Source organism: Lissotriton vulgaris, chromosome 11 (assembly GCF_964263255.1).
Source record: "Lissotriton vulgaris chromosome 11, aLisVul1.2, whole genome shotgun sequence".
Taxonomy (NCBI): domain Eukaryota; kingdom Metazoa; phylum Chordata; class Amphibia; order Caudata; family Salamandridae; genus Lissotriton; species Lissotriton vulgaris.
In genome coordinates this window covers 1,073,328,305-1,073,342,837 of record NC_141699.1, presented here as the reverse complement: position 1 = coordinate 1,073,342,837, position 14,533 = coordinate 1,073,328,305, and the positions used below count along the sequence as shown (strand labels likewise).

The 14,533-nt window shown below is 40.5% G+C and overlaps 1 protein-coding gene across 2 annotated transcripts in view; it reads left to right on the top strand.

Moving 5' to 3' along the window:
• The window catches only part of LOC147684128 (cytochrome P450 2J2-like), a 143,230-nt gene that overhangs the window by 79,176 nt on the left and 49,521 nt on the right, over window positions 1-14,533 (top strand). For both annotated transcript variants that reach the window (XM_086944512.1, XM_086944513.1), the window contains exons 4-7: window positions 3,056-3,216; window positions 6,481-6,657; window positions 8,086-8,227; window positions 14,113-14,300. In XM_086944512.1, the coding sequence (XP_086800638.1) occupies window positions 3,056-3,216; window positions 6,481-6,657; window positions 8,086-8,227; window positions 14,113-14,300 (668 nt within the window). The remainder of the gene's footprint in view (window positions 1-3,055; window positions 3,217-6,480; window positions 6,658-8,085; window positions 8,228-14,112; window positions 14,301-14,533) is intronic.

Genomic DNA, 14,533 nt, shown 5'->3' with positions numbered 1-14,533 from the left:
TTAGGGCCCGATAGGCAAAGGTGAATTGAGACGAAAGTCTAACTTTACAACTTTTGGTATTCACAAAGGGCATTTACGAATAGTAAAGTTAGAATTTTGTCTCAGTTAAAGTGGCGGCTGGTGACATTTGAAAGTGGTAAGCGTAAAAATATTGCCGTACTGCACTGCAGTGAAACAAGCCCGAACAACCTTTGGGGGGTTCTGGGGGGTCTCCCCCCCGAGAAAGTTTTGAAAAAAGAGTGGATAACTGGTGCATTTTCAAGCAAATTTGAGGAAGCAGGAAGGTTAATAAAGCAATATGATTGAATTATTTATCATTTAAGAAATTACCGATTTTTATGAGCTATAAAGGACAATCTTTGCATATGCTGATGTTATCATTTGTCCATATTAACTTTTGAACACACTGATACACTTGTAATAGTTTTAGCTATACAATAAATACATTCATTGACTATGCAGTGCTGTACATCAATATGATGACACTATTTCCTTAAATTAATTTTCTGTTTTCATGCAAGAAACACCCCTTAAAAAAAGAAAGTGCAACAGTGACTTCACTACAACATTCTGAAAGAGAGAGTCAAGGGGAGTTGTGTAAGGGTGTGAAACCAAGAAGAGCTGTGTGAGGTTGAGAAACCAAGGGGAGTTGTGTGAGAGAGAGGAACAACAAACCTATTTCGAACAGATTGCCTTCTAAACAACCAGAAATGCTGTAAGTAAATAAACAAATGCAAGACATGGCAGTTTGTTGCAATTTGTCCCATTGGCATAAACTCAAGAAAAATTCACTTATATTTTCACTGTCTTTAGTGTTTTCAAATGGACATTTTTATTCAGCACATGGCAATGGGGTCATAGTGGCGGCACAGTGGGTTAATGCATCCACATCAGCTGCACAGACCTGTGTTTTAGCCCAAGGTCACAAGCTCTGATTCTGGTGGGCCCACTTGGCCTTCATCCCTTTGAGGTCAATAAAATCAGTGCCCTTGATTTTGGAGAACAATAAACATCTCTTTCCACGAGCCAGGACACCCTTCTGGGTGAACGTGCACTTTAAAAATTGTCATGCCATGTAGTAAGTTACAGAGAGGGCAGTGCTTCCTGTCCGTCAGCGTTTCTAAAGGAAGGGCTGAGAGCTGAACAATTTGGAACTGGGCAATAAACCTCATTTAGGAATCTGACCTTGGGTAAAATACAAATTAGCCCCTTGAAAATGACATTGACGGGGAGTGTAGAGGGGTGCGTTGGCTGAAAAAAATATATATGTAATGACGGTAGCACTAAAGCATGTATGTTATATTTAATTGCAGCAACCACTTTTGAATATATGGTGCCGTAAGTGGGCGGGATGACTGAAGTACTGAAAGGTGATATACATCATCTCTCCCATTTTGATGCCTATAGAAATGAACTTGTTCGATTCATTGCATTGAGACTCTATTATTAAAGAAAATGTGACATTAAAACGCGTGTGCAGTTTGGAATTATCAGAACTGTGACACTGTGGATGGGTTTGAAGCGTCACTGAACATTCACTATCACCCTGCATTGTTAGCTTTATCACAGAAGATGACATTAAAGACAAGCACTGATAAAGACAGTAGGTTTGATTTTTGTATACTTCGCGAATAAAGACAACAAGAAATGTGCAGAAGTGAAGACATAGATCATACATGCAGAAAATCTGCTGACATGTATGTGCACAGGGGCCAAAACCACAAATGAACAAATTCAAAACACCTCTCTAAACAGAAAATAGACACAATGGCACACATCGACACACAGACATCCATAGACACACAGACACGCATACGTGCAGATCAACAGACGTTCAATGTCAGACACACAAAGATAAATACAACCCGCAGCGATGCGTGGACACACAACACGCAGAGAACAAATACACACCCCTACACCCTCTATTCAGCTCTATTAGTAAATGGAAAAACAAGCCTGCTGTGCGCTTGTTTTTACTGTAGCTGCAGGCGCCTTTTTTTCAATTCCAACTGGTGCTTGTAGTGTCACTTTAGCTCGGGAGCAGCTTCATGGTGTCCGTTGTGCATCATAAAGAGCCAACACTTACACTACAGCGCACCTACTGTGTGCTGATAATCCCTGAAATAGGAACAGTCTACCTCAATTATAACTCACGCCCCCTGCTTACATAATCCAACTAAAAAGCCTAACAGAGCGGAGGCTAAAGGAGTGCTGCAATCGTTGCCACCCACGGCACTGTGTTGTTGTCGGCCTGTCCTACCCCTTCCCCTTAATGTGAATGGCGCTCTGCTGACCGCGCCTTGGGCCACGTCAGAAGCACCCCATTTTAAGCCTTTTTACTGCTGCTTTGTTCAGCCACTCACCTTAGGCAGATGTCTCTCTCCTTGTTTGTGCCTCAAGGGCAAGGAAATCCTTGCCCAGCTCAGCACATGCGTAGGAGGACTCTCACCCGAACCTCACAAAAAAAGATATAAAATTGTTTCTCAGGATAGAAGTGGAGCACCAAGCAGTGAACACTTAAAGCTGCTCCATGGTGTTTCTTTACTCCCTTTTCTCTCCTCCCCGAAACTGGGAGGGCATCACCCCCTTCGCCCATTAATACTAGCCGCCACTGTTAAGTTTAACTGAGACAAAAAAGTTAAACTTAATACCAAAACTTAAGTTTTACTGAGACAAAAGTCTAACTTTACTACTCAAAATGATGTTTGTGAATATAGAAAATTGTAAAGTTAGACTTTCTTCTCAGTTCACTTTAGTGAATCACGCCCTTATTGTCCGTTATCCTGGCTAGAGGATAAAGAGGGAACACTTGCAATTTTACCATGGATATTGCTAGGTTGTCCCTGCATCTGCAACATCCAGGGAATAATTTTGACAGCCATGAATTAAAAAACAACAACATGATAGTCTTTGAAACAATCCCTTGCACTAGTCTGCACAGCATTCTCATCCATATTTTTATTCTCCTATTTTGACAGGACTTCAGATGTTCGTCCTTAAGCTCGCTTTCCTTCTGGGGCATGCTCCAGTAACCCATTCTCTTTTTTGCTCACAGGTCAAAGCCTGGATCCCTCTCCAGCAATCGTCCATTCTGTCGCCAATGTGATCTCTGCTGTGGTTTTTGGGCATCGCTTCTCCAGGGATGATAAAGAATTCCATCGTCTCATTGAAGCCACTGATGGTGCTATTAATAAGCTAGGCAGCATAGGGGCCCGGGTGAGTCAAAAATAGCATCAAATTCTATATTATTTGTCAGTCATATGAAACACCTTGAACTCAGATATTTGCAGGTTAGAAAAGAGACAGATAGAAATTAAGCATGTGAATGAAAGGCAGTTAAATAAGACATGCAGGTTTTCTGTGAAAGGTGTGGGGAGAAAACCAGACAAGAAGAGTGATGGTCATGTAGAGAAAAATGAAATGAGGAACAAAAGCAAAAGAATGAGTAAGAAACTAAAAAAGGAAAACAAGAAAAGGGGAATAACGGGAAGCAGAAATAACGAGGTAAATGACATGGAAGAGAAGAGCAAGAGAAAGAGAGGATAACACTTGCAAAAGAGTAAAGCAAACACAAGTAGAGCACAGTTGCAGAAGTAGTTGAGGATGAACATGGGCAGGGACTGAAAGAATGAAATCAAAAAGACAAAGCTGAATAAAATGAAAGCTAATAATAAAATAAATGATAGTTTCCAAAGTAATTTAGTACAAAATAAAATAATGAAATCACACTAAAACGACCTTTCTAGAAAATAATATTGTGACATTTGCAATAAAAATCTTTATTTGCTAAAAGTTTTAATTTTCCTTAATTTTTACAATGTCACTAGATTGCTGTTTCTAATAGATCCAAAGCATAACATATAGAAAGGTGAAAGAATCCAGACTTTTACAGAAATCCTTTTTTTATTGTTTCACGAAAACATTGTTCTTTCAGTTCACTGTTTCCTTATCCACATGCATATGGGTGCAATTTACATGTTTTGAATCTGAGCATTGTGCATCTGGACTTGGCAACTTGCAAGCACACATGAAATGGACTAGCTTAATATCAGATTTATTATTGGAATATCAAAAACTGGGCCCATTTAGTATTCTGGCTCTGCAGCCTTGCCTACAATATGTCATGGATGTTTCTCAGTTCATTTATTTGGGATTAGCTAGAAACATAGGTGGCAAAAGCATAGCTGTGTGTTTTATGATGAATTTGTCTTTAATGCCACTTGCACAATTTGTGTGCACTTTCCAGTAGACCTACACAGCCATCAAATATAATAGTTGGTTTATCCCAGAGCATTTTCCCTGTTTAAGGGACCAAACACATGCAGTGGAATGCTCATTAGCAATCATTTAATGCCCAGACAGCCAAAAGGGCAGCAATCTTGCTCCATAAAAGTAAAATAACTCAGGGGCATTGGTGCACAAAGATACATTTCCTACACTAGGAAACTCCATCATGTTGTGAAGTTGACAACACAGTTTCAAAGCAGATCAATAGTGGGGAAATAGTATGGGGAGCGGTGGGCCAGGGAGTGTTGCTGGATATGGGGTAGCAGAAAATGAGAGATACAGGTAATGGGTAAGGGTAGAGTGTGGCAGCAGAAGTTGAGTGTTGCACCAGCCAATGAGACAGTGACATAGCGAGTAAAGATCTGATTCTAAGGGAAAGGATGACCTCCAGTGGGTACAAGCTATGTAACAGTTTGGGGTCGGGGATACACAGACAAATGGGAGAGGGTTACCTGGAGTAAGGGAGTAAAAGAAAGGGAACTCCCAAAATATGAGAACTATATATTGAGGACTCAATACATTTTAGATGCATTTTGTAGAATGTAAATGTAAAATGTAAATGTATTGGCATTTATATAGCGCACTACTTACCCGTAGGGTCCCAAGGCGCTTCGACCGCTGCGAAACCCTTCCTGGCGTTCCTGAGAGATGGTCCCTTAAAGGGTATATCCAGGGTGAGACCAGGCATCCCCGGCGGTCTGGTGGGGCCGTTAGTGAAGATGAGGCAAGCTAATGCCCAGAGTTGCCGAGTGTGATCGCTGATCAGAGTGGGCACCGAGGCGAGAGAATTATCGAGTCCGCTGACCCTGGTCCAGAAACCTGCCGCGCCGGGAATCGAACCCTGGTCCCGGGCCGTCCTCTGCTCTCGGGTCTGCCGCCTCTAACCAGTGAGCCACACTACTTCACTAGAATAGGTTAATATGGGCAGTTTGCACTACAGGTACCTATAATCAATATATTGCATACATAAAATGTCCTTCCTGCACATACCCATGCTCAACATGGTGTGTTAAAAGTATGTTAAATTAATAAGACCAGGATCCAAGCACATACACAGAACAGCCAAATCTAAAAAGGAGGCAAAAAATTCCTGGAAAATGTATTAGTACCGGACTGAGATAGTAATAAAACGATGATACCTTAGTACAGTTATGTTAAGGTAGCTTTATTCACACCCACCAGGTAGGCAAGTAGTCACAGCAAAGTCCTAACTCCAACTGGCATCCGTTGACCATCAACATTTCCCTTGATGTCATCTAGCATTACTAACAGAGAATGCTAAGCTTAAAGGAGAAGATACAACAGATAGTATCCAATTTCAGCATGCAAAACCTCTTATTACAATAGGCCTTTTTTGCAACTTTCTTTCGGTGAGAAGTGGGCTGCAAGATGTACACACAATTGAGCAGTTTTGAACACAAATTCCTCAAATATTTCAATATATCAAAGATGGTGCAGGACTCTTGAACACTATTTCACTACTGGAGGAACTAATGTATCTTTCTGCATACATAATCATACACCCAACCCTCATAAATATTTATAGGGATGGCAGGGGTAATGCTCCTCCGGTGGACCTGGCTATGAAAGTGGAATACTGCCTTTGGTCCAGGAGGGGTTCTCCAGTGTTACTTATTTCCAATACGGCCTCTGTCAGTCTTGCTGTCCTTGCTTACACACCCTGGAGAAGTACATCCCTAAAATCCCCTTGGCTACAGAACCACCCATTTTACTTTGTGGTCATTATTACTAGCCTGGTGGGTGCTTCTTCAAGGAAGAGATGACACCTTCATCAGAGCTTGTATTACATGTTCTTGACCATTTATGTGTATATGTTTGTGTAGGTCCATCAAGGTAATGGTCCACTCTGGGACCAAGATGTAAGAAGGCAGGGTTTCATCTCAATATCTCCTTCCTAATCCCTTTATTGCATCACTAATGCTGTAACGTTCATCCCATTACACAATTCTCTTAAGGTCTATTTTTTGATAATACACCTTCTATTTTCAGTTTGTTTTAGACACGCATGCACACCTACATGAATAAAAGTAAAGCTCTCCATGAATGACTATCAACAATCTAGAATGCAGCTATTTTAGAAGTACTCTGCCTGTCCCTATTGACTATGATTTGTTGAAGTTATTATCAAAAAAGGACTCTTTACTTAATTACCTCCAATGCCTTTCCTTTCAGCTCTTTGATGTTTTTCCCTGGCTGATGCGGCATTTTCCAGGACCTCATAACGCTATCTTTAAATGCCTTGCCATTATAGAAGAATTTATCAAGAAGGAAATCAAAAGTCACAAAGAGAATGGAATGTCTGAAGAGCCCCAGGACTTGATTGATTTCTATCAAACTAAAATATCACAAGTGAGTATTTACTGCTGCCACTGACAGGTCTATTCTGCCTCCAATAGACTGATTCTGTGTTCAGCGAATCATATTTGGCATGGAATATCAATAGAATATGCCCTCTCATTGCCGCCGATCACAACCTCTGATCAGGAAGCTAATCTAAATTTGGTGGTTACTGCACAAAGATCTACATCTCTAGTACTCCATATTTTCACCTTTTATATTTTGACAGGTTTTACCCACCATAACTCAACAGAGGGTTGTAAACTTTATTTCACCTAGTAATTATCTGACAGAGTAAAATCGATATCACTTTATAATCTGATTGCGGCAAGAAAGAGGGTGTTGTGCAATGATCTTTATCATCCACGGTCTCATAACGAAGAGGCCGCATTTAATTGTACAAAATATTGTGGCAAAAGCTTTGGAGCTCTGGGTTAACAACTCTCGGATTACCTCAGTCCTTAATTAGAATATTCACCCAGCCTCCAAATACCTGGCCTTTTTAATGAGACCTTAAATCAGCATGTAAACAGCTCCATTAACACCCCAATTTAGGAACCTGGTCACAAGCCTCAAGAATGCTAGCAACGATAAGTTTTTTTTATGACTGAGTTTTATATAGCACAAACTTAACCCGAAGGTATCGGGTATCAGAGCACTTTACCAGTTGCGTTACATGAGGACACATTCATTTTTGTTAGGCACGGAGAGATTAAGTGATTTGCCCAGAATTACAGGATGTTCAGCGCCATTGCCGAGACTCAAACACGGTTCCCCAGATTCGAGGTCGACCGCCCTAGCCGATCTACAAAGTTAGTCCCAAAAAACCATTGATACCTACAGAATTATAGCAAAAACATTGTTGTAGACTTTCTAAGTAGTTGAAGTGCAATGTATTTGGCACATTATAGAGCAACCACAAATCAATAAATCCAACCCACAATCCCCTTAATTAATTCCATTATCCTTTCCTCCTTTAATTCTTTCCTATCTGGCCTAACAATTTGAGTTTCTCATTTAATAATGCAGATATCCTTCTAACCATCCTCCTCAAGCTGGAGTCGCTGATTCCACACATACCATTGCTAAAGACTTACTTCTCTATCATAACCCTCAAGGCAAGGGTACTTCACATACATTACCTACTCATCTAAGACTTCAGAATATAATGTTACCACAATCTTCAATATTTAATGTTATCAATCCCTGTTTTCAAATTAAAACTTTAACTGCATTAAATGTTATTAGAAGGTTCTAGTCTTTTTCTATAAAATTTAGTTCTACAATTTGATACTTTTATTTACATCCGTGCCATTTCTAGAAGAAGACAAAACTTTTTTATGTCATTCATCAGTCCTCATGGCTGGGTATCTTCACAATACATTACGCTCATTTAATATTTTCTATCTGCTGAATGTCAATGATTTTTTTCCAATCCAGTACTCTCAAGATATCACGTCTACGTTTGATGAGGAGAACATGATCCGCCTTGTGTCTGATTTGTTTGGAGCTGGGATGGAGACCACCTCCACCGCTTTACTCTGGGCACTGCTCTACCTGGTGAATCACCCAGAAATCCAAGGTGGGATTTAAAATTAATATAATGAGTACAACAGAAGTATTTTGTTATACTATGAATTTAGAAGCCAAGGTGTGAACATATTAAATAGATTAGCAATATTCTGTGTTAACGGATTTAAATGAGTGTGATTGACTCGCATGTGTCTCTCCTGTTACCCTGAATATGCAGCCGGGCCTAGGACATGTTAAGATTTCTATGTCAGACGAATCTACACCAGCCCCCGATGTATTCTGTACTTCCCTCTTGGAAAAACAAAATAGAGCTCAGGTGGAACAGGAAAGAACATTGGAGGAAGTTGAGTTGTTATCGAGATTGAATACAAATGTAATACTAGGAGTAGACCCTGCAGAAATATCAAATATTCCTGATATTGTTCAGACATATTCTCAACAGGCCAAACCGCAATTATTAATTATTTCATGGAACATAGCTGGAATTACTAATAAGTTAAATATCCCAGATTGGGTTGATTTTATTAACCAGTATGATATCATCATGTTCCAAGAAACCTGGTCGCTTACACCAATTTTCAGGCAAGGGTATCTGAACTTCTTTGTCCCGGCAATAAGCAAAAGAGTGGGACGTCCCTCGGGGGGCCTGTTAATTTGGGTACGCCAAACTTTGAATTGTTCGGTTAAGCAAAGGTCTATACCCTCTAACGACATTTTGGCACTTGATATTACCTGGCAAAATGGTCATCAGTTAGCCCTGTTTAATTTGTATTCAAGGGGAGTAGCCAGGGGTAAATCATCAGAGACCCTATCGTGCCTCGAGAATAATATTGAACAGCTACCAGACCCCACCCATATAATAATAGGCGGGGATTTTAATACTACCTTCGAACCTTTGGGTGAGGAGGATAAAGTCCTGGCTGAAGACGAGGATACCAAGTGGGGTATACCCCAACTAGATATCCCTGTGATTAGGAAATGGAGCACGGTAGCAATACAACTGAAAAGTTTTTGTCTTTCAAGAGGACTTAGAGCAGTAAATGGCCGGACAGTGTCAGATTCTATGGGAAAAAATACCTTTGATAATGGGAGATCGGCCAGTAGGATAGACTATATACTCCTGGACGTAAGGTTCTGGGATAAATTGGTAGACATGGAAGTGAAGGCTAAGATTGAAAGCGATCACAATCCATTGTGCCTGACACTACATACCTACCACGACATACCTGAGTATCCTAGAGAGGATCACATGGTTACGCAGGACCTAGTAAGTTCTAATAACTCCCGATATTTGAAGTGGAGTATGCTCCTTGAAGATCTCGCTAAAATAGAGACTCTAAAGAAAGTAGTAGTGGACGAAGTTGCTAAGATTAAGTCCCATTTTGGACAGACTGATTTTATTGACTATATGATGGCTGCCCACGAGATATTTTTTACCACAATCCAAAGTTTTTTTCGTAAAAAAATCTCCACAAATAAAACGAAGAAAGCACAAGAAACCAGAGGGTGGTATGATAAGAGCTGCAGAGTGGCTAGAGACAACCTTAGTAAGGAACTAAGACTAGGAAGGCCAGAAGCAGTAAGGCTGGCGAGAAACCAGTATAGGCAGGTTCAAAAATTAGCTAAGAAGCGTTGGGACGAGGATTGTTGGCAAGAACTAATGGAGACATGTGCCTCCAAGGATTCTAAGCGCTTCTGGGCTTCAGTAAAATGGGCAAAGGGAGGCATAGCACCTCAGCCTGTTAATAATGTCGCAAAGAACAGTTGGATAGAATACTTTCAACCACAGTATGCCCGTAACCCTATGTTCAATAATGTTAGCCTTCCTCCACAAGTGTACTACAAAGCATCATTATTTGTTGAGGGGGATGTTAGCGTTGTTCTAGACTGTGTAGCAGGGGGGAAAGCTCCAGGTATGGACGGAATTCCGGCTGATATTTTTCTATCCGACCGGAAGTCCTGGTGCACCTACTTTACAATGTTGGCGAATGCAGTGGCTATGGGAGGGAAAGTGCCTGCCTCATGGAAGGGAGCCGAAATAATTCCCATATATAAAAAATGCGACCGATCCTTGGCAAAAAACTACAGACCCATTAGCTTGATCGACACAGCTCAAAAGTTAATGGGCCGACTAGTGCAAAATAAACTGCAGCAATGGATCGACGAAAATAACATCTTGTCATCTTACCAAGCTGGGTTCAGGCCCCTAACTAGTAGCGTCGACCAAGTTCTCCATTTTCTAACAATCTATTGGAGAAATGTCACCTTGAAGAAGGGGACATTGTATGCAGTTTTTGTAGATTTAAAAGCCGCTTTCGACCTGGTCCCCAGGGAAAAACTTTGGCAGACCTTGGCGGATGCAGGCATAAAACAGGAATTGCTCACACTCCTTGTTCGCCTACACGAAAATAATTTCGCAAGGATACGATGGGGCAAACAAGGAGATGTAACTGACTCCTTCCCGGTTGAACGTGGGGTGAGGCAAGGGTGTGTCCTAGCGCCAACCCTCTTCTCTATCTATATAAATGGTATCGTTAAACATCTAGAGAAGATTGTTAGTGACGCCCCTGTAATAGCCGGCTGTCGTGTACCAGTTCTCATGTTTGCGGACGATACATTATTACTTTCCCGCACCCCCAGTGGGTTACAAAAAGTAGTTGATGCCTTTGGTGTATATTGTGATGAAAGGGGCCTAGAATTAAATACCACCAAAACGAAATTCATGTGCCTCAATCAACAGTCCTCCTTTAAGGGTGTAATAAAATACAAAGGAACACCCCTGGAAAGAGTGGACTCTTTTTCATACCTAGGTATCACTCTGCAAGAAAACATGAGCTGGAAGCATCACATAACTACAACCCTTCTAAAATTTAGACAGCTAGCAGGTGCCATCTCGCTAAAACACCGAACCTCACTGACAAAGCCTGTGAACTGTGTTATGGAAATTTATTCAATGAAAGTCCTGGGGGCTTGTTTGTATGGCTCTGAATTATGGGGTTTCTCAAACTTGAGCGAACTGGGTCGAGCTGAAAATAGGTTCCTAAGAGGGGTCGTAATGGTCCCCCAAAGTACACCAACAATTCCGCTAAAATTAGACCTGGGCAGAAAATCAGTTGTGGATATAGCGAGGCTTCGGCCCCTCCTATATTGGAGGCGAATTATGGTGACCCCAGAGTTAGGCCACTATGCAGCAGCATTGATGGATGTCATCAAATTCGATCGTTTCCATACTATCCCATGGCTAAGGGAGTTGCGGGGTCTACTCACAAAATTGAAATTGGACCACCTATGGGACAACAAAGATCCAACTTGCTTCCCTTCTAAGGAAAAGCTAAAAGATCTTTATTGGGAAATGATATATCTTGCAATGTTTAGTGACAGTACAAGCGTAAATTTAACATCTCGCTTTTTAAATTTAAAAATGTACCCATCATATGAATGTTTTTGGGACCTAATTGAAAAACCATATGATAGAAAACTTTATTTTCAATTTCGCATTGGTACATTACCTTTAAATGCGTTTAAGAAGCATCGGTCCCAGACATGGGATGAACATTGTCACCATTGTAACGAGGAAATTGAACACATCTCCCATTTTTTGTTTTGTTGTCCACTGTATTCGACCCCCAGACGTAAGTGGTTAAAACCGGTGTGCTTAAAGTTGGGAACCCGAAGCCAATCCGAAGCCCTTAGGATACTTGAATCAGACTGTACAACATTGTATGTGGTTGGTGTAGCAAAATATCTGGCGTGGTCGTGGCTAATACGTACCCGATCACTATTGGCTACGGTATCATAATGAAATTATGTATATCCTTAAATTGTTTTCTTGCGACATAGAGCATGTTTTTATTTTTTAACCTATGGAATGTGTCCTTTTAAAATTCTAATAATGTGTTGTAATTTTATGTCCTTTTACTATGTATTATTCGACATTTAATGTTTAATATGTATTTTTAGAAGTATTTTTATAAGTAGTATTTATTGTATAGGGCTAGGAGAATGCTTTTATGACAAAATGTCGAATAAAGCTTATAAATTGAATTGATAAATAGATTAGCAAACCTAAATAAAGAATCTTATTGGGGCGGCATGAAGGTCCGAAACTAAATGAATGTTTTATTGACTGTTTTGACAAAAAGGCTGAGTTCGGACTGCATTCCTCAAGAGTCGCGGGTGCTCAAAGGAAGCAGCTTCCACAGATAGTCTTGTTCATAGATTACTATGGGCATGTTAAGGGAAACAATCAAATATGCCAATTCTCCAAATGCCAGGGGTAGCAGAAGTGATATCATACAACCTTGGTACGGTCTCTGTTGTTCAGTATGTGATAGCACATTACCTTTGATGATGTTGACAGAGCAAGATAGGAAGTGAAGTGTCCTTTGGCACTGGGGAAGTCATACAAAATTAACATCGGTAACGAATTACAAATAGTGCAAGTTCCATAAAAACATGCTGGTAAATTTATATTTCAGTAATTAGTAATATATAAACCTGGGCCTAACCAGTATATACACAGTGCAGAGTCTCCATAGGGCAGCAGCACTACAACAACATACACAGGTACAGCCTTCATATTCTGAGACACAATCTCAGGTATCCAAATGCGGTTTAATGCCCAATAAGAGTCACAAACGCAGTCTTATATTTTGAATTACAGCATCAAGTGCCAATACACCTCAATTTTATGCCTAGACACAGTCCCAAATATCCAGGTACACCTCACATATACTGACAAAATGATTGTGTGACCAGAACAAACCACTATATGCTCCAGCATAACCATCTGTCAGATACAATCATCTACTGCAAGGGCAGGTCATAACATGCTTAGGTACAGCCCCAGCATTCCAGACAGAACCATAATATGGCACACCCATAATATAACTATGCACAGCCACAAGTTACCATATCTAGTCAGAAATATCCTTCCACAAATGCCTAGGCACAGCAATCATATGTTACACACAACTTTCATATTCCCAACAATAGCGGTTATATGCTCAGGGGCGGAATCCTGTGCACAGCTCAGACACCTGTGCAAACTTATAGCACCAAACATTCAGGTATGGTCTCAAATGCCCAAGCACAGTTTCAAATTGCCCGATGCAGAAACTATCAAATGTTCTAGCTAAACCATCCGAATGCCAAGGAGAACCCTAGTAAGCACATGCAAAGCTGCAATTGTCCAATTACAGTCACTTCAACAAGACTATCAGACGTGCAACCACAACCATCATATGTATGGGCACAACCATCAATATGCTGAACAAAGCTAGAAATGACATACAATGATTCCAATTGCCAGGAACAAATTGTATATGGAGAGACCTAAGTATGTTTCCCTAGCCACAACCATATAGTCAACTCAGACTTATACATACATGTATTACTTCTTATGTCTGGGTATAGCCATGCACTGAGCATCTTCATAATTGGAAGGGCTGCACATTGCATATGTGGAATTTGACTGTCAATTCTGCATTAGAAGTACCTCATGATTTTGATTCGTAGAGGAACATATAGACTCACGTACTTTAACACTGGGGGAGGGACCATCCAAACCAAAGTTAATAAACATGATTCACTAGAGCTGATATTACTGGGTTTATAAATCAAAGATATTTTCATATTTAAGCACTCTCAATTGGTAAGATTTCATAATAAATTAAAGTGACAAAAGTAATCAATACTATTACTAAACCGATTACCAGAAAGAGCGTATTTGGATTGAGAATATTACTTAATTTCTTAAGGCTGGGTTGGTTTAAATGGCGTTGACTTGAGTTGAATGTAACAGAGCTAATATGACTTGGGGATTGGGTGGACTTGAATTGAGATTTAGCTGGCAACAACTGTCCCAATTATAGACACTCACTAGTGGGTTAGAATAAGACGATTTCTCTGACCTCGGTTAATATTTCTCTCCAGAGAAAGTTCAGAAGGAGTTGTCTGCTGTCCTTGGTGAATCTCAGGTCATCCAGTATGAGGACCGAAAGAGGGTTCCTTACACTAATGCTGTAATCAATGAGATACTTCGCATAAGCAACATTGCATCCATTGGCATGCTTAGGCAGACTGTGACGGACACGTCTTTACAAGGGTTCAACATTGAGAAGGTATGTATGTACCCGCATTGAGAGATACTGTTTGAAGCAGAGTCATGTTTATGATCTGAAAATGACAGTTATTACAACATTGTGTGGTAACCTGACACAGAATACAACGTTTATCAACTGGCAAGATGCCGGCTTACCAATATTGCGGCATGGGGCATGAAACAGACACTGAAGTCTATATCACCAAGCATCATCAGCATGTGAAGTTCACTGTGACGGAAGAAGGGCAAAAA